General features: G+C 43.2%; 1 protein-coding gene and 1 long non-coding RNA gene across 6 annotated transcripts in view; one reads left to right on the forward strand and one right to left on the reverse strand.

Moving 5' to 3' along the window:
- The window catches only part of IL15RA (interleukin 15 receptor subunit alpha), a 42,331-nt gene extending 24,609 nt beyond the window's left edge, over positions 1–17,722 (reverse strand). For all 5 annotated transcript variants that reach the window (XM_054726237.1, XM_028130919.2, XM_008155360.3 and 2 more), the window contains exon 1: positions 17,460–17,722. In XM_054726237.1, the coding sequence (XP_054582212.1) occupies positions 17,460–17,547 (88 nt within the window). In that variant the 5' untranslated portion in view covers positions 17,548–17,722. The remainder of the gene's footprint in view (positions 1–17,459) is intronic.
- A 156-nt stretch (positions 17,723–17,878) lies between these two features.
- Positions 17,879–23,792, forward strand: LOC129150673 (uncharacterized). The gene is made up of 3 exons (XR_008557401.1): positions 17,879–18,098; positions 18,908–18,998; positions 23,737–23,792. It is a non-coding gene; the product is annotated as an uncharacterized LOC129150673 (long non-coding RNA).
- The last annotated feature ends 1,532 nt before the right edge of the window (positions 23,793–25,324 follow it).

Raw genomic sequence — 25,324 nt, forward strand, 5'->3', positions numbered from 1 at the left:
TTCTTCTTCTTTCCTCCCATAGCTCCCCTCCACCTGGTTCCCACCCCACCCCAGGCCCTTGCCACCCTATTGTGTCCATAGGTAATGCATACATGCATATAAGATCTTTGTCTAATCTCTTCCCGCACGCCCCCCCTCCCCCCCCCTCACACACACTCCCTTCCCTCTGAGAATCGTCAGGCTGTTCCATTTCCATGCCTCTGATTCTATTCCATTCACCAGTTTATTCTGTTCATCAGATTTTTAATTTGATTTTTAGATTCACTTGTTGATATTTATTTGTTGTCACTTTGTTGTTCATATTTTTTATCCTTACCTTTTTCTTCTCCTTCCTCTTCTTAAAGAATACCCTTCAGCATTTCATATAATACTGGTTTGGTGGTAATGAATTCCTTTAGCTTTTTCTTGTCTGTGAAGTTCTTTATCTGACCATCAATTCTAAATGATAGCTTTGCTGAGTAGAGTATTCTTGGTTGTAGGTTCTTGATATTCATCACTTTGAATATTTCTTGCCACTCCCACCTGGCCTGCATAGTTTCTGTTGAGAAATCAGCTGACAGTCGTATGGGCACTCCCTTGTAGGTAACTAACTGTTTTTCTCTTGCTGCTTTTAATATTCTGTCTTTGTCTTTTGTCCTTGGCGTTTTAATTATGATGTGTCTTGGTGTGGTCCTCTTTGGATTCCTCTTGTTTGGGGTTCTCTGTGCTTCCTGGACTTGTAAGTCTATTTCTTTCACCAGGTAGGGGAAGTTTTCAGTCATTATTTCTTCAAATAGGTTTTCAGTATCTTGCTCTCTCTCTTCTTCTGGCACCCCCATACTTCGGATGTTGGTACGCTTGAAGTTTTCCCAGAGGCTCCTTACACTATCTTCATATTTTGGGGTTCTTTTTTCTTTTTGCTTTTCTGGATGGGTGTTTTTTGCTTCCTTGTATTTCAAATCATTGATTTGATTCCCAGGATCCTCTAATCTACTGTTGAATCCCTGTATATTATTCTTTATTTCAGTCAGTGTATGCTTAATTTCTGACTGGTCCTTTTCCTTTTATTTTTTTTTTTTTTTTGGCATTCTCACTAAGATCCTTAAAAGTCTCACTAAGTTCCTCGGAGGTTTCTAAAAGATTCTTTCTTTCTTTTTTTTTTTTTTAAATGAATCTTTATTGTTCAGATTACAATTGTTTCTCCTTTTCCCCCCATATCTCCCCACCACCCAGTTCCCACCCCCCATCTCCCCTTATCTCCCCCCCCACTGTCCTTATCCATAGGTGTATGATTTTTGTCCAGTCTCTTCCCGTACTCCCCACACAGACACCCCTTTCCCTCTGAGAATTATCAATCCACTCCCATTCTATGCCTCTGATTCTATTAAGTTCACCAGTTTATTCTGTTCCTCAGATTTTTAATTCACTTGACTTTTAGATTCACTTGTTGATAGATATGTATTTGTTGTTCATAATTTTTTATCTTTCTTCTTTTTCCTCTTTTTAAAGAATACCTTTCAGCATTTCATATAATACTGGTTTGGTGGTGATGAACTCCTTTAGCTTTTTCTTATCTGTGAAGCTCTTTATCTGCCCTTCAATTCTGAATGATAGCTTTGCTGGGTAGAGTAGTCTTGGTTGTAGGTTCCTGCTATTCATCACTTTGAATATTTCTTGCCACTCCCGTCTGGCCTGCATGGTTTCTGTTGAGAAATTAGCTGATAATCGTATGGGAGCTCCCTTGTAGGTAACTAACTGTTTTTCTCTTGCTGCTTGTAAGATTCTCCCTTTGTCTTTTGCCCTTGGCATTTTAATTATGATGTGTCTTGGTGTGGTCCTCTTTGGATTCCTTTTGTTTGGGGTTCGGTGTGCTTCCTGGACTTGAAAGTCTATTTCTTTCATCAGGTGGGGGAAGTTTTCATTCATTATTTCTTCAAATAGGTTTTCAGCATCTTGCTCTCTCTCTTCTTCTGGTACCCCCATAATTCTGATGTTGGTTCGCTTGAAGTTGTCCCAAAGGCTTCTTACACTATCTTCAACTTTCTGAATTCTCTTCTCTTCATGCTTCTATGGAGGAGTGTCCTTGGCCTCTTTGTATTCCAAATCTTTGAGTTGATGCTTGAGATCCTCTAGTCTGCTGTTGGGTCTCTGTATAATATTTTTTATCTAAGTCAGTGTATGTTTAATTTCTAGTTGGTCCTTTTTCATATCCTCAAGGGTCTCATTGAATTTATCGGCCTTTTCCATGAAATTCTTGAAAAACCTTATAACCGTGGTTTTGAACTCTATGTCCAGTCGCTTGTTCTCCTCCATTTCTTTGGTTTGTGATCTGTTTCCTTGCCTCCTCATTTTCGCTGCTTCCCTGAATTGGTAGGGTAGCTTTGTGTACTAGATGTCCTATTGGTTCAATGGGTCAGCCTCCCAGTTACCTGAGGTGGACACTCTTGGTTTACCCTTGTGTATTGTGTGTCCCCCAGCAGGAGCTACAGCAAGAACTAGTTTTCTCCTCCTTTGCTTGGGCGGTTTTGGAGCAGTCTGACTGGAGCTGCAGTTTATTTGGTTAAGCTGCCACAGAACAGGCCATTTATATGCAAAAGCCGATGTGTGGAGCCTGGGCGGGTTTGTAGAATGTGCGGGGCGGGGTCTCAGGGCTGGGCGGGGTCTCAGGGCGTCACTAGGCTAGGGTGTGGCCAACGGCGGTGGCTGGCGTCAGTCGTCTCTGCCTTTCCACGTTTCCAAGTCCCTGCGCCCCGCATTCCAGCGCAGTAAAACAATGATTGCTGGGCGCACCTCTGCAAAAAAGTCACTCTCACTTTCTGACCCAATGGCTGAGAGTCCAGCTTCTCCCCGTAGGTGTCTGGGTCCCCTGAGTGTCCCCAGAAACTGGATTTCAGAGTGATCAGGAGCTTGTCTCCCTGTGGGTTGAAAAAAAAACCGCGCACCCAGTCGCCCGCCGCCAGCCCGATTTGCGCGCCTCCGTACCTCAGCTTTTCAGCGTTTGTGCTCCTTTCTCCCCTTAGTTGTAAATCTACCACTCAGCCAGCTTTCCCGTGGTTCTGGGTGGTAGACGTTTTGTCTTTTAGTTGTATTTTTGAAATTGTTGTGCGAGGCAGCAGATTAGTTGTTTAACCATGCCGCCATCTTGGTTCCTCCAGGTTTCTAAAAGATTCTTGAGTAACCTTATAACCGTGGTTTTTAACTCTATCCAGTAGTTTGCTTTCTTCCATTCCTTTCATTTGTGACATGTTTATTTGTCTCTGCATTTTGGCTGCTTCCCTGTGTTTGTTTCTATGTATTGGGTAGCTGATAAGTCTCCTTGAGTTGGTAGAGTGGCCTTGTGTAGTAGGTGTCCTATAGGGCCCAGTGGCTCAGCCTCCCAAATCACCTGAGGTGTATACTCTTGGTGCACCCTTTTTTGGGCTGTGTGCACAGTCTTGTTGTAGTTGCTATTGTTGTCACTGGGAGGAATTGACCTCCAGGCCAATTGGCTGTGAGGACCAGCTGCGATTACAATGGGAAAGCTGCTGTGCAGGAGACACCCTTATGGAGCAGGACTTGCTTCAGTGGGGATTTTGTGCTCACTGAGTCTGCCCCTTGAGTGTGTCACTTATGGATGTGAAGAGTTGTAATCTGGTATGGTCTCACACTGATCACTGGGTACACTGGCTCTTGGATCTCCAGGGAGATGCAAAGTCAGCCACTGCCTGGGGCCATCCAGCAGGAGCTACAGAGAGATCTGCAGATTCTTCCTTTTTGTATCGGATTTGGAAGTGCCCAGAAGAGGCCCAGCTGTGAAGCAAGGCAGGCTGGTTCTGGTGCTATTTTTTGGGTCTTTTATTGACTGGTTTGGGGCTCACTGACTCAGCTGCAGCTTGTTTGACAGGTTTTTAGCCTGAGAAAGGACAGACCATTCATATGCAAAATCCGCTTTGCATATCTTGGGTGGGATTGTAAATTGGGTAGGGCGGGGTCTCAGGGAATCATCAGGGTGGAGCAAACAGAAATGGCTGCCAGTCAGCCCTGCACTGGGGAGGTTCCAGCATGGGAACAATGACCTCTGCGAGTACCTCCATCTGGAAGAAAGCTGCCCCCAAGTTCCTGCCCCAATGCCAGACAGTCCAGTTTCTCCCCATATGTGTCTGGGTCTCCCAGAGCCTCGCCCAGCACTGGAGCTCAGAGGAAGTGGGAGTTTGTAAATTCAGTTTGTGGTAATGGCCTATTAAGAGGAGCAGCTGGGTCTCCAGCAGCCTGCATGTCTCTCAGCCCCAATCCGCACTGATTTTTACAGTCCGTAGTTCTTACTGCCCATAGTGACTTCTTTCCCCAGCTCTGGGACCCTGGGCTGGGAGTCTGGTGTGGGGCTGGGACTCCTTGCTCCTCCAGGCAGCCTCTGCAGAGGCGATCTCCCTCCCAATTAAAAAAGCGGCACATCCAGGTGCTGGACCAGCCCTTTCTGTGCCTCCACACCTCCTACCAGCCTCAGTGTGCTTTCTTCTTTACCTCTCTAGTTGTAGTCCTTCTACTCAGCCAGCTTTCCCGCGGTTCTGGATGATAGTTGTTCTGTATTTTAATTGTAATTTTGATGTGGTTGTGGGAGTCAGCAAGTACAGGTGTTTACCTATGCTGCCATCTTGGTTCTCTCCATCCCCAAATTACTTTTAAATGCTTTAGATTCTAAAGTTTAGAATAAAATGCATATGGGTAGAAAGGAGAAATTATAGAGTAAATGGGGCAAAATATAAGCAGTTGGTGAATCTGGGTTTTGTACTATTCTTGCAACTTTATTATACATTTGAGGTTATAATAGAATAAATAAGTTAAAAAATAAGCAAAGTTAGTATACAAATAAAAACCACTTGAGCCCTGGCTGGATGGTTCACTTGGTTGGAGTGTCGTCCCATACACTAAAAGCTTGTGGGTTCAGTTCCAGTCAGGGCACATACCTAGGTTGCAGGTCAATCCCTGGTCAGGATGCCTACAAGAGGCAACAGGTTGATGTTTCTCTCTTTCTCTCTTCCTCTCTCTCTCTCTCTCTCTCTCTCTCTCTCTCAAATCAATAAAAAACATATCCTCGGGTGGCATGTGGGGCCCTTTTTTGAGGATTCCTCTTGAAGGAAACTCTAAGAGCCTTGGAAAACTCAGCCAAGATTATCTTCGGTCAGGAAAATTTTCTTTAATTTCCCTAACTGGTTTTCATAGTGCAAACTTTTCCTTTTTTCTTGTCTAGTATTCACACCTTTTATAGTTCCTTTTTAATTTCCAGGGTCCAATAGTAGTGTTTTCACTGTTTCTATATTTAGTGTTTTGTGGTTTGTTTGTTTTTTAATCCTCAGTCTAGGATATTTTCCCCATTGGTTTCCAGAAAGAATTGAAGGGAAGGAGTGGGGGGTAGGGGGGAGGAGAGAAAGAGGGAAAGAGAGAGAGACAGAGAGAGACAGAGAAACATCAGCATGAGAGAGACAAATCGGTTGGCTGCCTCCCACTCATGCCCCTACCGGGACTGGGGAACCTGCAATTGAAGAATATGCCATTGACTGGGAATTGAACCTGTGACCCTTCAGTTTGCAGGCTGACGGTCTAACCACTGAGCTAAACTGGGCAGGGCTACATTTGCCGTTTGATTGTAGCTTTGGTTTGCTGTGTGCATTCACCATTGCCATATCGGAGCCCTTGCTCTGCTACATGAACTCTGCTCCTAACTACCTTCATCTTCATCTTTGGTCCTCTATCCCAATAGTTTTCAAAAATGAGTGGGCATCAAAGCCACCTGCAGGGTTTGTTAAAATATAGAGTGCTGGATTCTCCTCTCAGAGCTCATGAGTCAATAGGACTCAGGGATAGCTGCTTGTTCATACCTTTCTTAGTTAATGGCATTGATTACATCAGTGAGGGTTTCTTTTATAGGTTCCTCTTGATATGCTGTTCTAATACTTTTTAATTGGATCTAGTACCATGGTTTTAACTTCATACTACCAAAATCTTAAATCTGCATCTGTGATGCTTTCCTGTAAGTTCACATAGCTGGTTACCTAGAGGATGTGGGATAGAGTGGGATGAATGAAAATAAAACTCAGCTCTAGAAATTTGGCAGTAGACCAGAATGGATAGGTCCATTAAAATGCTAGACTCTGCTCTATGATAAAACGTTCCTCCCTTCTGAGGGAACCAGAATTGACCTTGGATCTTTGGACCTCTTAGGTAATATTATATTATTGGTGACTGGACAGTCTCCATTCAGCCACAGATCAGTGATTCCAGAGAACATGAGAGACATGAAGTCCCTAGAGGAAAAGGCTAGGTCTTTTCAGATGTTCGATTTCTTCATGATTTAGTCTTGGTAGAGTTTGTATATCTAGAAGTTTGTCCATTTCATCTAGGTTACCCAATTTGTTAGTGTACAATTGTTCATAGTACTCTCTTATAGTCCTTTTTATTTTCTATTGAATTTATTGGGATAACATTAGTTAATAAAATTATATAGGTCTCAGGTATACAATCCTAAAATGCATCATCTGTATATTGTATTGTGTGTTTACCACCCCAATCAATTTAATTTTTAAAACAAAGATAACCAATTATCTTATTAAGATTTATTATAAATAGTCCATTTTTTCCAGCTCTATCATAAAATAAGTTGCCATATTTTGTCTCTTTTTAGGCCATTTTATTTCATTGATTTAGTTTCTATCTCTATACCATAATTCAGGTAGTAAGTGCTGACAGCTAATAGAGCAAGGCTAGTTTGGGAGAATTGACATCCTTATGGTATTTAGTCTTCATACCTGAAAAGTAAATCTTTTTACTTATTTAGGTTTCTTTTAAAAAGTTTTATCATTTTCTACATAAGGGACTGAAAAGTTTTGTTGGTTTATTACTAGGTACTTAATTTTTTATTGTATGCGCTTTTGTAAAATAATTGTGTATTCTGCAACCTTGCTAAATTCACTTATTCTAATTGTATTTTGGTAGATTCCATAGGATATTCTATGAAGATGATTATGTCATGGATTATTTGAGTATATTTCATAATTCTATTTCATCTCCCTTATTAGCTAACTATCTACAACTTCTTGTTGTATTATTTTAGTAGTTGCTTTAAGGTTTATACTATACTAGAAGCCCAGTGCACGAAATTCGTGCATGGAGGGGGGTTGTCCCTCAGCCCAGCCTGTACCCTCTCCAACCTGAGACCCCTGGAGGGATGTCCGACTGCCCGTTTAGGCCCGATCCCAAACGGGCAGTCGGACATCCCTCTCACAATCCAGGACTGCTTGCCTGCCTGCCTTCCTGATTGCCCCTAACTGCTTCTGCCTGCCAGCCTGATCACCCCCTAACCACTCCACTGCCAGCCTGGTTGATGCTTAACTGCTCCCCTGCCAGCCTGTTTGCCCCCAACTTCCCTCCTCTGCCGGACTGGTCACCCCTAACTGCCCTCTCCTGCACGTTTGATCACCTCCAACTGCCCTCCCTTGCAAGCCTGGTTCCTCTCAACTGCCCTCCCTTGCAGGCCTGGTCCCTCTCAACTGCCCTCCCTTGCAGGCTGGGTGCTTCCCAACTGCCCTCTCCTGCTGGCCATCTTGTGGTGGCCATCTTGTGTCTACATGGGGGCAGGATCTTTGACCACATGGGGGCAGCTATATTGTGTGTTGCAGTGATGATCAATCTGTATATTACTCTTTTATTAGATAGGATAGAAGCCTGGTACAGGGGTGGGGGCCAGCTGGTTTGCCCTGAAGGGTGTCCCAGATCAGGGTGGGGGTTCCCTTGGGGCGTGGGGTTGCCTGAGTGAGGGGCCTGTGGTGGTTTGCAGGCTGGCCACACCCCCTGGCAACCCAATCGGAGGCCCTGGTATCTGGAATTTATTTTCCTTCTACAATTGAAACTTTGTAGCCTGGAGCAGAGCCAAGCCTGCTGTTCCAGCAGAGCCAAGCCTGCTGTTCCCTCCTCGGCCGGCAGCCATTTCTGTGGCAGTTAATTCACCTTCTATAATTGAAACTTTGTTGCCTTAAGCGGGTGGGCCTGGACAGGGTGTGTGGAAAGCTTTGCTTCCCCTGTTGCCGCCGGCAACCCTGGCTTGCTCTCTCAAGCTCCATTCTGCCGCCATTTCTGTTTGAATTTGTTTACCTTCTATAATTGAAACTTTGTAGCTTGAGTGGAGGCTTAGGCCTGCAACAGTTCATGGAAAGCTTGGCTTGCTCTGTTACCTGGGAAACCTTGCTCTCTGTGGCTGTAGCCATCTGGGTTGGGTTAATTTGCATACTTTCTCTGATTGGCTGGTGGGCATGGCTGGTGGGCGTGGTTTGTGGGTGTGTCGATGGTACAGTCAATTTGCATATTACCTTTTTATCAGGTAGGATATCTTTACCTTTTCATGGTTTATCTCCAAGTGACATTACACAACTTCACATATCCTATCTAATAAAGAGGGAATATGCTAATTGACCCTCATGCTGTCGCAAAGATGGTGGCTCCCACAGCCAATAAGGAGGGAATATGTTAATTGACTGCCCTGCCCTCAAAGATGGTGCTGTCCACAGCCAATAAGGAGGGAATATGTTAATTGACTGCCCTGCCCTCAAAGATAGCGGCGCCCACAGCCAATAAGGAGGAAATATGTTAATTGACTGTCCCACCCTCAAAGATGGTGGCACCCACAGCCAATAAGGAGGGAATATGCTAATTGACTGCCACACCCTCAAAGATGGCTGCACCCACAGCCACAAGATGGTGACACCCAGTCCCCTCAGCTCCACCAGGGCAGCAGGTGCACGGCAAGGCTGGGCCCGCCCCCAGCCGCCCAGGGCTGGCCTGAGGTGCAGGCAAGCCTTGGATGGCAGCTGCCCAGCTGCCCAGGGCCACCCAAGGCTCAGGTATCTAGGGCCAGCTGAGGCTTGCGCTGCTGGCAGTGGCAGCAACAGAGGTGTGATGGGGAATCGCCTTCCTCTGATCACTGGGTCACCTCCCACCCGAGGGCTCCCGGACTGTGAGAGGGGGCAGGCTGGGCTGAGGGACCCCCCCACTCCAGTGCATGAATTTTCATGCATCAGGCCTCTAGTATAGTATAAGAACCTTAAACAATATATTTCCATTTTTCTTCCCCCAATCCTTGTACTATTATTGTCATACATTTTGCTTCTACATATATTATAAACCCCACAACAGCAACACATTTTTATTATTTTTGTTTTAAGCAGTTATTATATATTTTACTGGCTAGAGATTTTTTTAAATATATTTTTTATTGATTTTTTTACAGAAAGGAAGGGAGAGGGATAGAGTTAGAAATATCAATGAGAGAGAAACTTTGATTAGCTGCCTCTGCACACCTCCTACTAGGAATGTGCCCACAACCAAGGTACATGCCCTTGACCAGAATCGAACCTGGGACCTTTCAGTCCACAGGCCGACACTCTATCCACTGAGCCAAACCAGTCAGGGCTTGGCTAGAGATTTTAATAGATGTTTTCACTGTTTTATTCATCATTTCTAGGTGTTTGGTAGCAAGAGGGTTTTTCAGAAACCTCTACTTTGTCATTTTGCTGAAAAAAGAAGTCTACCAGTGGTTTTTCCATTTTGAATAGTCCTCAAAAAAAGATAAATACATGATTACTTCATATATGAATGCACAAGAATATCAATATCCTGCATCCAACCCAATCAGCCAGTTACTTATTTTACAAAGCTAGACTCTCATAAGTATACAAAGTTCGTGCACTCGGAGGGGGGAAAGGGTCCCTCAGCCCGGCCTGCACCCTCTTGCAGTCTGGGAGCCCTTGGGGGATGTCTGACTGCCAGCCTAGGATGTCCTAAGCTGGCAGTCAGACATCTTTAGTGCTGCCTCAGAGGTGGGAGAGGCTTCTGCCACTGCTGCTGCGCTTGCCAGCGGTGAGTTCGGCTTCTGGCTGAGCGGGGCTCTCCCTGTGTGTGAGCACTGACCACCAGGGGGCAGCTCCTGCATTGAGCATCTGCCATCTGGTGGTCAGTGCACATCATAATGACCAGTCGTTCCACCATTTGGTCAATTTGCATATTACCTTTTTATTATATAGGATAGTAGATAATGCATTTGATTGTATCAGTAACCTTTCATTGAAGCTTTAATCACATCTTTTTATACTTCAACGATAATTTCTCTTTACATTCATTCTTTTATAACATTGTTCCCTGGATATTCAATGTAAGCAAGTCTCACCTTTTTAATAATATTGTAAGCTCCTTGATGGTGGTGGATATATTTTAAAGTCCTCTGGTATTCACAAAGTTAAACCTGACATGCGATGGTGTTTTCTGAAGTTAGTTATTGGCTTGTGAATATATAGAGTGGGATGGAAATAGGAGTAAACTTACTAGTAAGGTTCTTGAAATATCAAAACTCTTAAATTGTCTAAAAAAAATATATATATAACAAGTCTTAACGATCATTTAAATGAAGTCACTAAAATAGTGCATAGGGCCACACCTGTTTCTACTTCCCAGAACTTGTGAATCAGGCTTTTTTTTTATCAAGTTGGTTTACACAATTTAATACAAGTAAGTAGCTCTGGCCTAGTCTCATTTTTGGAGTTCAAAAGTTATCAGGTTAGCATGCCCCTCCTGTTCTTTAAGGAGAGTCAGAACCCATTCCAATATTTTATTTCTCTTATTCTACCATTTAAAGGCCCACAACATGCCAATTGTAGGATACAAAGAAGTATGCCATGTAATTTCTGCTCTCAAGAAATGCAGTGTGAAACTGATGTATTTAAAGCATAAAGAGCTCTGTGTTCATAGTAACCTATTTTCTTTCATATTTTTTCTAGTTGAAACGCCAACCAAGCCAACCCACTTCCTTCTGGCACTCACTGTCAGGTCATTGCCCTTAACTCATCTATTCTTTCTGTCTCCGGCTCATTTACTGAGCTACTTTTTGTGTGATAGGTAAATTCATCATAGTTCAAGTCCTTAAATAATGCTTTTTCAAGTCTTGGATGAGTTGAATGAAAGTTGAAGGAGCAAACAAAAGGGAAAGAATGAAATACATTTTATACTCATAGAACTCAGGAGGAAATCTGCCCCTCCTCTCTTCCTTATTGACACTGTCTTGGTTCAGGATTTCATCACCACTTACTGGAACTATTGCAAAAGCCTCCAACTTAGCTTCCTGCCTCCAGACCCTCTAAGCTACAGTTAATTCTCCACACTCTTTACACTCTTATACCACTCAACTCCAATGATGTTTCCTTTGCCCAGAAACCTTCAATGGCTCCCTACGATGCAGGAGAAAATTAAGTCTTTCCAAATAGAAAGTATTCAGATAACATCAATCCTGTGTAATGAGTAATACTGAGTGATTCCAAGAGTATATACTTGGGGATTTTATACATTTATTCAAACAGTTATATACTACTAGAGGCCCAGTGCACAAATTCGTACATGGGTGGGGTCTGGCCGGCTCTCTCCGATCGGGGCTGATTGGGCTGGGCTGGCCGAGGGGAGGGGCCGTGGGCAGTTGGTGGCTGGCCCTGCCCCCTGGTCGAACTCCCGGTCGAACTCTCGGTTGAGGGGACAATTTGCATATTAGCCTTTTATTATATAAGATTTGGTAAAATCATTTGGCAAAATTGATATAGCCCAAAACAAGTTTGTTGAAGTGATGATTTGATTGAAAAAGAATATCCCCAGAAACATTGTCATTTTTTTTTTAGAATTTGAGGTGTTTCCCCTTGCCTTTTTTACTCTGTGTAGCTAGTTTTCATCCAATTATTCCTACTCTGTGTGTTTAGAACATCAAACATTTTGAAACAACCTAAATATCTAACCATCTAGAGGCAACTGAAGCCTACACACAGCTCCAACAATAAATAATTGGGGTTTTTTTTTTTGTTTTGTTTTTTTGATTTTTTTGAGAGAGAGAGAGGGGAGAGAGAAGAGAGAGAGAAACATCCATCAGTTGCCTCCTGTACGTGCCTGGACTGGGGATTGAACCCACAACCTGGGTATGTGCCCCAATTAGGAATGTAGCCCGCCACCTTTTGGTGTACCAGATGCTCCAACCAACTGAGCCACACTATCCAGGGCAATATGAATTGTTTAAACAAATTGAAAAGAATTATAAAATGTATGTATAGTATGCACACATGTTATATGCAGTGACCTTATAATAATTTATTTTGAGCAATTTGCAAAATATGTAAAGTCATGAAAACATTGCCAAACAAGGAGATCAGCTATAATTTAAAATGAATGATAAAAAATCCAAAATTCTAGATCTTGATTGTGTTATTTTGTAGTTTTATTTTACTTTTCTTATTACAAAACAATTGAAAATACTAGCACCATCCTCTAACCAACTGAGCTAACTGGCTAAGCACAATTCAAAATATGATAGAAAAGCGAGGAAAGGCAGACAAAGACACAGACACAAACAATTCATATCTCTCTGCTTAATACAGTTACTTCTAGATCTTCTAGTAAAAATGATCATATGATGCATACTATTTTAAAGCAACTCCATTGTATTTATGCAGTCCTCCACTGTTGAACATTTAGGTTGATTTTAACAAATCCTATATTTTTTGTACATTTAAGTTTTCATCACTTTTTTGCTATTAGTAGTAGCACAAAGCAATAATAACTAGATAAAACTGATTTGAAATAAAACAATAAAAGGTTTGGGCAAAACCCCCCATAGTTCTGAAAAATGGTTTAGATTTTTTTAATTTAAATTTTTCATTGTTGACACTATTACAAATGTCCTCTATTCCACCTTCCCCTTTGCCTACCTCTACCCTGACTCCACCATCCCATCCTAGTCCCTCCCCACACTATTGTCTGTGTCCATGGGCTGTGCATATATGTTTCTTAGCTAATCCCTTCACCTTCCTTTATCCAGTCACCCTCATCCCCCTACCCACTGACATTTGTCAGTATGTTCCATGTATCCATGCCTCTGGTTCTATTTTGTTTGTCAGTTTATTTGTTCATTAGATTCCATGTATTAGTGAGATCATATGGTATTTGTCTTTCTCTGACTGGCTTAATTCGCTTAGCATAATAATTTCCAGGTCAATCCATGCTGCCACAAAGAGTAAGATTTCCTTCTATGTAGTATTCCATTGTGTAAATGCAATGCAGCTTTTATATCTATTCATTTACTTGTGGGCACTTGGACTATTTCCAGATCTTGGCTATTGTAAATAATGTTACTATGAACATAAGGGTGCATATATTCTTTCTGATTGGTGTTTTGGGATTCTTAAGATATATACACAGAAGTGGGATTGCTGAGTCAAAAGGCTGTTCCATTTTTAATTTTTTTAAGGAAACTCCATACTGTTTTCCACAATGGCTGCACCAATCTGCATTCCCACCAACTAGGGTTCCCTTTTTTTCCACATTCTCACTAGCACTTCTGGTAGGTGTGAGGTGATACCTCATTGTCATTTTAATTTGTATCTCTCTGATGATTAGTGATGTTGCTTATTTTTTCATATGTCTATTTGCCATCAGTATGTCCTCTTTGGAGAAGCGTTTATTCAGGTCACTTGCCCATTTTTGGATTGTTTGACTTCCTGGCGTTAAGTTGTATTAGTTCTTTATATATTTGGGGGATTAACCCCTTATCAGATGAATCATTGGTGAATATGTTCTCCCATATGCACTAACCACCAATACACTAACCACCCCCAATGCACTAACACTCTGTACAAACCAGCACTAGTGAGCAGGGATATTTATCTTTACACAAATGACCTGCCCAAGATGATGAATTTCCCTCCAAATCAGGCCTTTTGAATAAGAACAGACAGATGACAACTTGCTGTCTAGTAGCACTGTAAACTAGCAGGAACAGATCTGAGACTGTATTATTTTCTCACCTAGGGATAAGAAATGGGCTGCTCTTTATACTTTACTAGAGGCCCAGTGCACGAAATTCGTGGATGGGTAGGGTCCCTAGCGGCTGCCAGCCGCTGGCTGGGGCCTCCTTTCCTGCGGTTGGCTGGCTGGCCCCGTCCCCTGGTCGAACTCCCAGTTGAACTCCCGGTCGAGGGGACAATTTGCATAGGCTTTTATTATTAGTATATAGGATAACCAGGATCATACTACCAAGTAACAAATTTAATTATTTGAATCTCTTCTACTTAAAAAATATTAGGTATCCTCTGCTCTACTAGCTCTTTATCCATCTTACTGATACCACATTGTCTTGATTACTGTAACTTTATAATTAGTCTCAAAATCAGAAGTGTTGTTCTTCGAATTCCATTCTTTTTCAATTTTTTTGGTTATACTACATCTTTTGCATTTTTATGTGAATTTTGGAATCAGTTTGTTAATTTCTACAATAAAGCCTGCTGGAATTTTGATTTGTGGAGAATTGCCACCTTAATGATATTGATTTGCCCAGTCCATGAACATGGTATATTTCTCCATTTGTTAGATCTTTAAATTTCTCTCAGCAATAGTTTGTAGGTTTCAGTGTACAGGTGATCTTTTCCAGTCTTTTGTCACATATATCCCTAAGTATTTCACACTTTTTGATGCTATAGCAAATTATACTTTTTAAAAAAATGTCGTTTTCCAATTGCTTATTGCTAATGTATAGAACTATAATTGATATTTGTATATTGGTGTTTTGTCTACTACAATCAATCCAAACATAAAGGGATGACTAATGCTTTGTTGCTTTTTTTTAAAAGTTATAATATCTATTCAGCAGAATAATCTTTTCAACAAATGGTGCTGGAACAATTGGATAGTTACATACAAAAACAAACAAATAAACAAGCAAAACAAAAAGAAACCGAACCAAAGCAATACTGCTATTGGGAATGTAAAATAGTGCAATTACTTTGAAAAATGGTTTGTCAGTTTCTTTCACAAATTAAACATCATGTGTCATATGATCCAGCCACTCCTAGTCATTTTCTCTACTAAAGAGAAAAAAATTCCTATGTCTACACAAGAACCTACATGTGAATGTTCATAGCAGCTCTTTATACAATAGCCCAAAGCCAAAACTACATAAATGTCCATTAACAAGTGAATGAATAAACAAACTGTGTGATATCCATGCAATGGAATAGTACTCAGCAATAAAAAGAAAGGAACTATTGATGCAAGTTACAGTGTGGATGGATTCTTAGAATAGTTACAATGAAAGAAAGAATCCAGACAAGAAAGAGTACATACTAGCAGCTGTGCATCACTGCAGGTTGCCCAGGACCAAACCAGACAGAGTCGGACCTGCATTACCACCATTTGTCCACCATCCAGAACTGAAATGTCAGTGCTGACATGTACACATAAGGAACTGTTGGACATTGAAATTGGGTCCCAAAAGAACTGTTGGCCCAGAAAGAAACTCACTACACACTGATTCATTTGCCTGTCACCATAACCATTATTGCTTGTCTCATTTTCGGTTCTTATAAGTGTATTGCTAATAGCACATGATCTCACTCATCTAGGGGAAATAATGAACAACATAGACTGATGAACAAGAACAGACCCAGAAACAAGGAGGCATGGATCAGACTGTCAGGCCTCAGAGGGAGGGTAGGGGAGAGTGGGGGTAAAGGGGAGAGATCAACCAAAGGACTTGTGTGCAAGCATATGAGCCTAACCAGCGGTTAAGGACAACAGGGGGGTGGGGGCATGTGTGGGGAGGGGTGTGGGATGGGAATGGGGGGATGAGGACAAATATGTGATACCTTAATCAATAAAGAAATTTTTTTTAAAAAAGAGTACATACTATGGTTGCATTTATATAAAATTCTAGAAGATACAACAAAATAACAGAAAGCAGATGATGTCTGCCTGGGTGACAGAGCCCTTTGGGAGGTAAGGAGTATGAAGGACACGAAGAAACTTCTGGTAATGATGATTATGTTTATTCTCTTGATCGTGGTGATTGATTCATGAGTGTATACATTTAACTTTAAATTTATCAAATCGTTCAATCTAAACGTATGCAGTTTATCTGTTAATTATCCCTCAGTAAAGCTGTTTAAAAAAACTAAGAAGCATGAGGAGTTATCAGATGGCAGCAAGAACCTTGTGAGGTTAAAGAGCAATGTTGTAGTTGATGAGCTTTAAAAATCTTGACTGCAGTTTTGCTCTCTGCACTTTGACAGCTCATCTTTGCTGGGTTCTGACTAAAGCTGCATTTCCTTTCACATTGTGCAATTGAGTTGCCCCAATCCACTGGCTGTCTCCTGCATCTCCTTAGGGATCATGCAGGACACTGGTTAGCCAGTTGGGAGGACCTGAACAAATTACCAATATAACTCACATTCTCTGATGTGGGAAAAGTCCAAACATAGTCTTACAAAAATAAAACTTCATAGAATCCACAGAGCTATGGAGTTAACACCAACCCAGCCAGGATGGATGGCTCTGATCAAGTACTGGCTAGACTGGTCTGACTGACTGACTGGATGTAAATGATTGGGAGTCTTGCCTTAAACACACACACACACACACACACACACACACACACACAGAGAGAGAGAGAGAGAGAGAGAGAGAGAGAGAGAGAGAGAGAGAAGGAAGTAAGCTATTATGGATTTACTAATCCCTGGGGAGTCCATGGATGCCTTTCAGTGGGTTCATGACCCCAAAATCATATGCAAGTTTTGTAAGTATATGCTTTTTTCCCCCCTGGGGAGAGAGTACATAGCTTTCATCAGACCCTCAAAGAGCTCCCAGACTAAAAAAGATTAAGAAGAGCCAACGTGGATAAATCCAGACCTATCTATTATTTCTTCTTCCTCCTCTCTACTTCCCAGGAGAAAAATGTATCCGTCATTCATTCTGTTCTTCCTGCGTAGATTACATCTATGCGACCTACACCAAACCATCACCAACAATTTCATTTCTTCGCCTTTGCCTGGGAGCGCTTACTCATGCTGCCCTACTATCCTGTGACCTGGCACAGTTCCCAGCTGCTTAAGAAGCTGGAGTTGTTTCCAGGATCCCAGATGTGCAATCTGCCCGACGCCTTTTCTCTCCCCGGGGACGCAGTTCCTGGCCGATCCTACTACTCCCCACGCGTGTCATTTGCTTTTGTCTGAGGGCATTGATGGGGTCGTCTTCCTCGACCTCTGCGGGGACTGCCTGCTTTGCAACATTGGCACAGCTTTCCTTCTGGGGCTCGGAGAACCGCGCTCCTGGTTTCTCGAAATTGCTGTAAAACTCCAACGCGGATACCCCATTGCAAGCCCCGGGGTTTCCCCCTTTGCCTTGGAAATCGGGAAGCAGCTGTATTGAAAGCCTGGTCTCGGCAGCTCCCTCCCTCGGGGTGGGTCGGGGCGCTCTGGTCCTACCCACTGCTCCCTCCACGTGTTCCCCGCACGCGGGTGCCGCGCCCCCTCCCTGGCAGGCGTTCACCCTTTCCTATCCCACCGACTCCCGGCCGCTGTCGGTGCGGAGCTCAGTGCAGTCCCTCTGCGGCGCCCCCGCCTCCCCCCGCTGCCCCAAGGGCGCACGCCTTTCCCTACCCGGCGTCTGCGGCGGCCGGAGCAGCAGGAGCAGCAGCAGCACCGGGAGTTCGCTGGCCCAGCAGTCCCGGAGCGGCTGGCGGGCCATGGCCTTGCCCTCGCCTGCGCCCTCGCCGGCACCTCCAGGTGCCCAAGGGTCCGGGAGGAGGCGACGGGCACAGCTCTCGGGACTAGCCGCCCCGCGAGTCGCATTCGCTTTCGCTTTTACTTTAGACCCCGGAGGGCTGGAGAGAGGTGAGGAGCGTGACAGATCCGTGACTCAGCATCCCCACCCTCCTCTGGAAAAAGCCGGGCGGCCGCAGGGGTCCCGGGGCTGCCGCGGCAGGTCCTGGGGCCGCGCAGAGCAGAGTCCCGGACAGTCCCCTGCGGAGGACTGAACCCCTGCCCCCCTTCTCTCCTCTCCTCTCGTCCCCCTTCTCTCCTCGCCTCTCGGGACTCCAGAAGCACAGTGGGTCTCGGGTCCCAACGCAGAGGGAGTGGGTAAAGCCATCCGGAACCAAGGTCTTTCCAGTAAACGCGGCCGGTGGGCGTTCACACCTGACTTCTGTTCCAATCGTTGACCTCGTCTCGCTTGTCTCCTCCTGTCGCTCCGACTTCACCTTCCAAGTTTCCCTTCATTCCTAGACCGTGGGCTAGTGGGTGAGTGGCTCTGCGCTCCCTCCACCAGGCTGATCCAATCACGGTGGGGGAACGAACCTCACTGGTGGGTGGCCCCGGAGGTGTCGCCCGGTGCGGCTGGCCACGTCACCTGCAGCGGATCGCAGCCCATGCCACCTGTTCATGCCTGCTGGAGCCGTGTTTACTGGAAACTAGTACAGTATCACAACGAGGAAATTGACACTGACACAAATCATAGCCATATTCGAATTTTGTCAGTTTTCTGTGCATTCATCTGTGTGTGTTTAGTTCTGTGCAGTTTTGTCAAACACACACACGATAGATAGATAGATAGATAGATAGATAGATAGATAGATAGATAGATAGATAGATAATAGATAGATAGATAGATAGATAGATGAGATCTGTGACCACCATTGCCAAGACTAAAGTGTTCCCCTCCCAGGATCTCTCCTGTTACCCTTTTATAGCCACAGCCACCTTCCTTTCTCTCCCTGTCCCTGACCCCTGGCAACCACTGATCTTTTTCTCCATCTCTATAATTTTGCCATGTGGAGAATGTTATATAAATGTCACCATACAGCTTGTAACCTTTAAAGGTAGGCTTTTTCACTCAGTATAATTCCCTTGAGGTTCATTCAAGTTGCTGTCCTTTTTATGAGTAGTATTGATAGTTTCTTTTTTAAATGTACGAATCTTTGCCATCCATACCCAAATAGCTCTGCTTTTATATATGTACTAGTGGCCCAGTGCATGAATTCATGTACATTGAAAGGAAATTAATTAGAAGAAATATTTTAATATCGCTATTCCCCCTTTCTCTATAATAGAAGTGTCAACCAAATTCATGATCAACAATGACAGATGGAAACACACATGTGTGATTGGCGCCAGCAAGAGCTTTATATGTATCCTGCATGCGTGAGTCAACTTAGCCTTTTATATATATAGAATAAACTTGATAATTAGACCTGCTTTCTGATTTAGCTAAACTTTTTCCAGCCCAGTGAAGCACTGCAACTTCTCTTTCAGGTAATTGTCAGCAACACAGCAGTAAATATCAACATGAAGAAGATTATTATTGTAGATCATGCAGGGAGAACAAAGGGTAAAATATCTAACTGCAGCAGTGTTTGACTATATTCTGTGCAGTGAGAAAACCTGAAGTCATTTTCAAGGTCCACATTTCTTACTTCTTTTCAGTTGGGTCAAGTTTCTAAGCTTTCTAGATCACCGTTTTCCGGCTAGTGAAAAGAAAATAGGATTCCACTGAGTCTCCTATCTACCTACTCCAGGACTTCTGTGAGGATCAAATGAGATGAGGCACAGGAAAACGCTTCACAGACATTTGGTTAAAGTGTAAAATGTTTCCACCTGGCTATAAAGCCAGTCATGTTCATGGGCTGAAGAAACTGCAAGGAGGCTAGTTGCTAGGAAGAGGAAGGTGGGCATTGCTACCTGATGTCATGACCCCAACAGTCAGACACTTAGCATATTAGCCTTTTATATATATAGATTCGCTTCCAAGGACTGCCACAACAAAGTACCAAAAACAAGGTGGTTTAATCAAATAATTAATAGAATTAATAAAAGAATTTGGTAAAGCCTAGCCATTGTGGCTCAGTGTTGAGCACTGACCCATGAACCAGGAGGTCATTGGTTGGATTCCTGATCAGGGCACATGCCTGTGTTTGGGGCACAATCCCCAGTAGTGATGTGCAGGAAGCAGCCAATGGATAATATTTCTCTCTCATCAATGTTTCTATTTCTCTATCCCTCTCACTTCCTTTCTTGCTAAAAATCAACAAAAATATATATTTTTAAAATATATTTTATTGGTTTTTTACAGAGAGGAAGGGAGAGGGATAGAGAGTCAAAAACATCGATGGGAGAGAAACATCGATCAGCTGCCTCTTGCACACCCCCTACTGGGGATGTGCCCGAAACCAAGGTACATGCCTTTGACCGGAATCGAACCTGGGACCCTTCAGTCCGCAGGCCGATGCTCTATCCACTGAGCCAAACTGGTCAGGGCTCAACAAAAATATTTTTTAAATTTCGGTAAAGAAGCAGGATACAAAATTAATATATAGAAATCTGTGGTGTTCCAATACACTTATAACCAACAATCAGGAGAAATGAGGAAAAATCTTCATCAAAAAGAATAAAATAGGAATAAACTTAACCAAAGAGGTGAAAGACCTCTACAAAACTATAAGACACTGAAGAAAAAATTGAAGAGGATGCAAATAAATGGAAGGATATACTGTGTTCTTGGATAAAAAGGATTAATATTGTTAAAATGACCATACTACCCAAAACTATTTATAGATTCAGTGCAAGTTCTATCAAAATACCAATGTCATTCTTCTCAAAACTAGAACAAGTAATCCAAAATTTATATGGAACCATAAAAGATCCCGAATAGCCAAAGCAACATTGAAAAAGAAGAACAAAGTTGGAGGTATCAATCTTCCTGATCTCAAACTATACTACAAACCTATAGTAATCAAAATAGTGTTGTGCTAGCACAAAAACAGACACATATGTCTAATGGAACAGAATAACAATCCTAGAATAAATCCTCATTTGTATGTCAGCCAATCTCTGACAAAGGTCAACTAATCTAAACACTGAAGTAATGACAGTCTTTTAAACAAGTGGTGTTGGGAAAACTGGACAGATACATGGAAAGAAAGAAAGAAAGAAGAAAGAAAGAAAGAAAGAAAGAAAGAAAGAAAGAAAGAAAGAAAGAAAGAAAGAGAGAGAGAGAGAGGAAGGAAGGAAGGAAGGAAGGAAGGAAGGAAGGAAGGAAGGAAGGAAGGAAGGAAGGAAGGAAGGAAGGAAGGAAGGGAGAAAGGAAGAGAAAGAAAGAAAGCAGAAAGGAAGAAAGAAAGAGAAAGAAAGAAACTGGATCATTCTCTTATACCATAAACAAAATAAACTCAAAATGGGCTAACAACTTAAATGTAAGGCCTGAAACCATAAAATTCATAGAAGTAAACAAAGGAAGTAATCTATCTGACATTAGTCTGAGTAATATCTTTTGAACAAGGAAAACAAAAGAAAAACTAAGCAAATGGGACTACATCAAACTAAAAAGATGCTGTATAGTGAAGAAAACAAAACCTTCAATAAAACAAAAAAACAACCTACTGACTGGGAGAATTTATTTGCAAATGATATGTCTGATAAGGAGTTGATATCCAAAATATATAAGAAACTCATGCAACTCAATAACAACAACAAAAATCCATTACGATAAAAAAATGGGGAGAGGGCATGAAAAGAAATTTATCCAAAGAGGACACACAGATAGCCAACAGACAGATGAAAAGATGGTCAACATCACTAATCATGAGGGAAATGCAAATCAAAACCATAATGAGATACTACCTCACACCAGTCAGGATGGCTATTATCAAGTCAACAAATAATACGTGTTGGTGAGGATGTGAAGAAAAGGGAACCATCATGCCAAGATCTCCCTTTGCATATGCTGTTTGGGAAGCTTACTGGATTCTGCTTTGATGTTGTCTGAAGCTGGCCACTGGGTGTATTGGTCCTGGGCCTCTTGGGAGGGACTCTGGTGTAGGCCAATGTCAGATGCTGTCTGTGCCTGACCCTCGGCAACCTGTTTGGAGTTACAAGGGATCTAGTTTATGGTTGCCTCTGTTGGGCTTGGGTGCGGGCAGAAAGGACCAAGCTGCATACCAAGGCCAGCTTGTTTCAGCACTGGGCCCAGGGGCAGGTCGGCAAAAGTCCTAAGGCATCCTGAGATCCACCTCCCCTGCCTACCCCTGCTGGTTGCCTGTTGGGCTTAGTCACTAAAGAGCCTCTGGCAGAGTAGGGAGGATGGGGCTAGTGGATCTCCCAGGAGGGGGAGGGGATGGGTGTAGTCTTCACTCCAGAGCCACAAGACTCTGTCTCAGATTTTGCTCCAACCTTGACAGGGTGGAGCCACTAAGAATCCGGTGGGGCCTGGTGGGGCCTCTGGAGGTTGAGTCTGCCGGAAGCTGGGAGGGTGGTTTTTATTTTTATTTTTTTAATTTTCTTTCTTTCTTTTTTTTTCTTTATTGATTAAGGTATTACATATGTGTCCTTATCCCCCCACTCCTCCCCCCCCCCACCTGCCCAATCATGCCCTCACCCTCACTCCCTGTTGTCGCCATCCATTGGTTATGCTTATATGCATGTATACAAGTCCTTTGGTTGATCTCTCCCCCTTACCCCCACGGGAGAGTGGTTTTAACTGATCTCCTATTGAGGAGGAAGTGCCAGTCAGGTTCACAGGGAAAGTGGTGGGAATGGCCCCTACCTCAAAGCCAGACAACTAAGTCACTGACACCCCCTGAGTCTGCCTAGACCTCTACACCCTGGCCAAGGCAGCTGACTCAAGGCAGGGCCTAAACTCCACAGTGTGGGGTGAGAGGGAGTCCAGAGGGTGGGGCAATTGGTCATCCCCCCAACCCCCTGCCCCCCATGCCACATGAAGGGGAGTGCTCCACCCAAGAAAGATGGCATCTGCAGTATGGAAGAATGACTCAGCACAATGATCCTGGCAGCTTTCCCTTCAGCTTTCTCCTCAAGCCCCATTTTCCTCACAAAACTCTAGTTCATTCTACCCTTCCTCCCCTAGAGCCTAGGGTGAGGGGCTATGAATGAAATTTTGTGCATTGGCCCTTTAAGAGCGTGCCTATGTTGACAGCTGGACTCTGTCTCTCCCTGGCAGACAGAAATCCTGCAGCTTTTCACAGCCGGATGTTATGTGAGTGCCTCTTCCCAGCTCTGATGCTCTGGGCTGTGAGCCCAGCTTGGGGTTTAGGCCCCTTGCTTCTGAGGGGGATCCCTCGCAACTGAGAGAACTTCAGCCTCCACCTGTGGGGGCAGAGCCAGCCTTTTTTGCGTCTCTGCCCTTCCTACCAGTCTCGATGTGGCTTCTTCTGTAAATGCTTGTTTATTCCTCTTCAGCTAGCCTTCAGTTGGTGATTCAGGATGATTTTTCTTTAATTTAGTTGTAATTACAGTTTGTTCCTGGGAGGAGGCAAGCATAGCTTCCATCTACTCTACTGCCATCTTGAAATCTCTGTAAGGCTAATGGATTCTTATTCTTCCTCTTTCTTTTCTTTCCTTTTCTCTACCTCTTCCTCCTCCTCCTCCTCCTCCCCTTCCACCACCTCTTCCTCTTACATCTTGCTTTAGAATTTTAAAATTTTAAATTAAGATGTAATTCACATAACATAAAATTCTCAATTTCAAAGTGTATAATTCAGTGGTTTTCAGTATATTCATGATATTGTGCCACCAGCACCACTGGCAAATTCCAGAATATTTCCATCACTGGAAAAAGAAACCCAGTACCTGTTAGGAGTCACTTCCAATTTCCTTCTTTTGTCCTTGGTAACTCTAATCTACGTTCTGTCTCTGTGGATTTGCCTATTCTGAATAGTTCACATAAATGAAATCATACAATATATTATTTGTGTCTGGGTTCTTTCACTCTGCATAATATTTTTCAGTGTATCAGTACTTTATTTCTTTTTATTACTAGATCATATTCTATTAAATAGATATTCCACATTTTGTTTATTCATTCACCTGTTTATGGACATTTGAATTGTTTCCACTTTAAAAAAAATATGTTTTAACTGATTTTTAGAAAGAGATACAGGGAGATGGAGAAACACTGATGTGAGAGTAATACATGTATTGTCTACCTCCTGCACACCCCCAGAAGGGATCAAATCTACAACCTGGGCAAGTGTCCTGACCAGGAATTGAACCGGCAACCTTTCAGTTCACGGGAGGACACCCGACCAATTGAGCCACACCAGCCAGAGTTGTTTCCACTTTTTGGCTGTTATGAAAAATACTCCTATGAACATTCATGTACAAGCTTTTGTGTGAACATATGTTTTCCGCTTTATTGGGTATATACTTAGGAGTGGACTTTTTTGGTCATATAAGACTCTTGAAGGCCATTAAGAAGACTTGGGGAGCCATTTTGGGACCATGCACCATCAGTTCTCAGGTTGGGTACATATAGTGTGTGCGGGAAGCTGCCCATTGTCTTCACTAGCAGAGAGGCATGGACAAGGAACCCGGAAGGCTAGAGACCTTGAGCTCTGGCAAAGGTCAGAGCTATATACCCGCTGTCTAGTTGAGACAAAGGTAGCTGAAGCAACTTCTACCTTTTAGTCTTATGTAAATCCTTGTTGATAGGCTATCACCAAGCTGTTACTGGAATTGCCTGCCTAAGGGCTAAGGGTGTATCCCAAACCTGAATAAAAGGGATGGCAAGGCCAGAGCAAAGTGGAGTCCTTCCTTGGGCTTCTGCCTGGCCCCCAATTTCCAAATTATTATTTCTTATCTTGTCTCTTTCATTTGCGCACGGCCTCCTCCAGAGCCCGAACCCGAACCCTGAACCTGAACCCTGAACCACACGGAACGTGGGACACTCACAAGTGTGGATGATGCATTTCTAATGCTCACCAAATGATAGTGTAATTGGCTTTGGGAGATACTGACTTAGGAACTAAGGCAGGATAAGTCTGTGGGAATCAGCATAAAGGCATATAATTGTTACAGCTAACCTGGGAAAACCAAGGCAGTAAAAATGAGGTGGAGGAAATGAAAGAAAGCAAGTCCACTCACAGAAGAAGTTTTGCTTAAGAACAGAAAAACAAACATTGGCTATAAGAGAAAAGAATTGATATGCCCTACTCAAAGTATAAAAGTACCACATTTACTTTTTTGTAAATCATATCATATCTGGCTTCAAGTTTCCACTTGCCAAGATCAACAAAAATCTGATATCACCCCCCCCCCACCCACCCACGCTCATGGCAAATAATTCTCTTCCCTTCCCTTGGGTTTTGACAGGACCCAGGAAAATAGGGAGAGGCCTGTGACTTGTTTCTTTTATTTATTTTTCTTTTCTTTAAAATATATTTTTTATTGTTGATAGTATTATAGGTATCTCCCATTTTCCACCCCCCTTTACCCTCCTCCTCCCAGCCCCTAACTGCCCCTCCCCCCCCCCCCCCCCAGGTCTTCACTACCCTATTGCCCGTTTCCATGGGCTATGCATATCCTCCTATATAATAAAGAGGTAATATGCAAATTTACCCTCACACCCTTGCACAAGATGGCTGCCCCCATGTGGTCAAAGATGGCTGGCAGGGGAGGGCAGCTGGGGGTGACCAGGCCTGCAGGGGAGGGCAGTTATGGGTGACCAAGCCGGCAGG

Source organism: Eptesicus fuscus, chromosome 2 (genome assembly GCF_027574615.1).
Source record: "Eptesicus fuscus isolate TK198812 chromosome 2, DD_ASM_mEF_20220401, whole genome shotgun sequence".
In the NCBI taxonomy this organism is placed as follows: domain Eukaryota; kingdom Metazoa; phylum Chordata; class Mammalia; order Chiroptera; family Vespertilionidae; genus Eptesicus; species Eptesicus fuscus.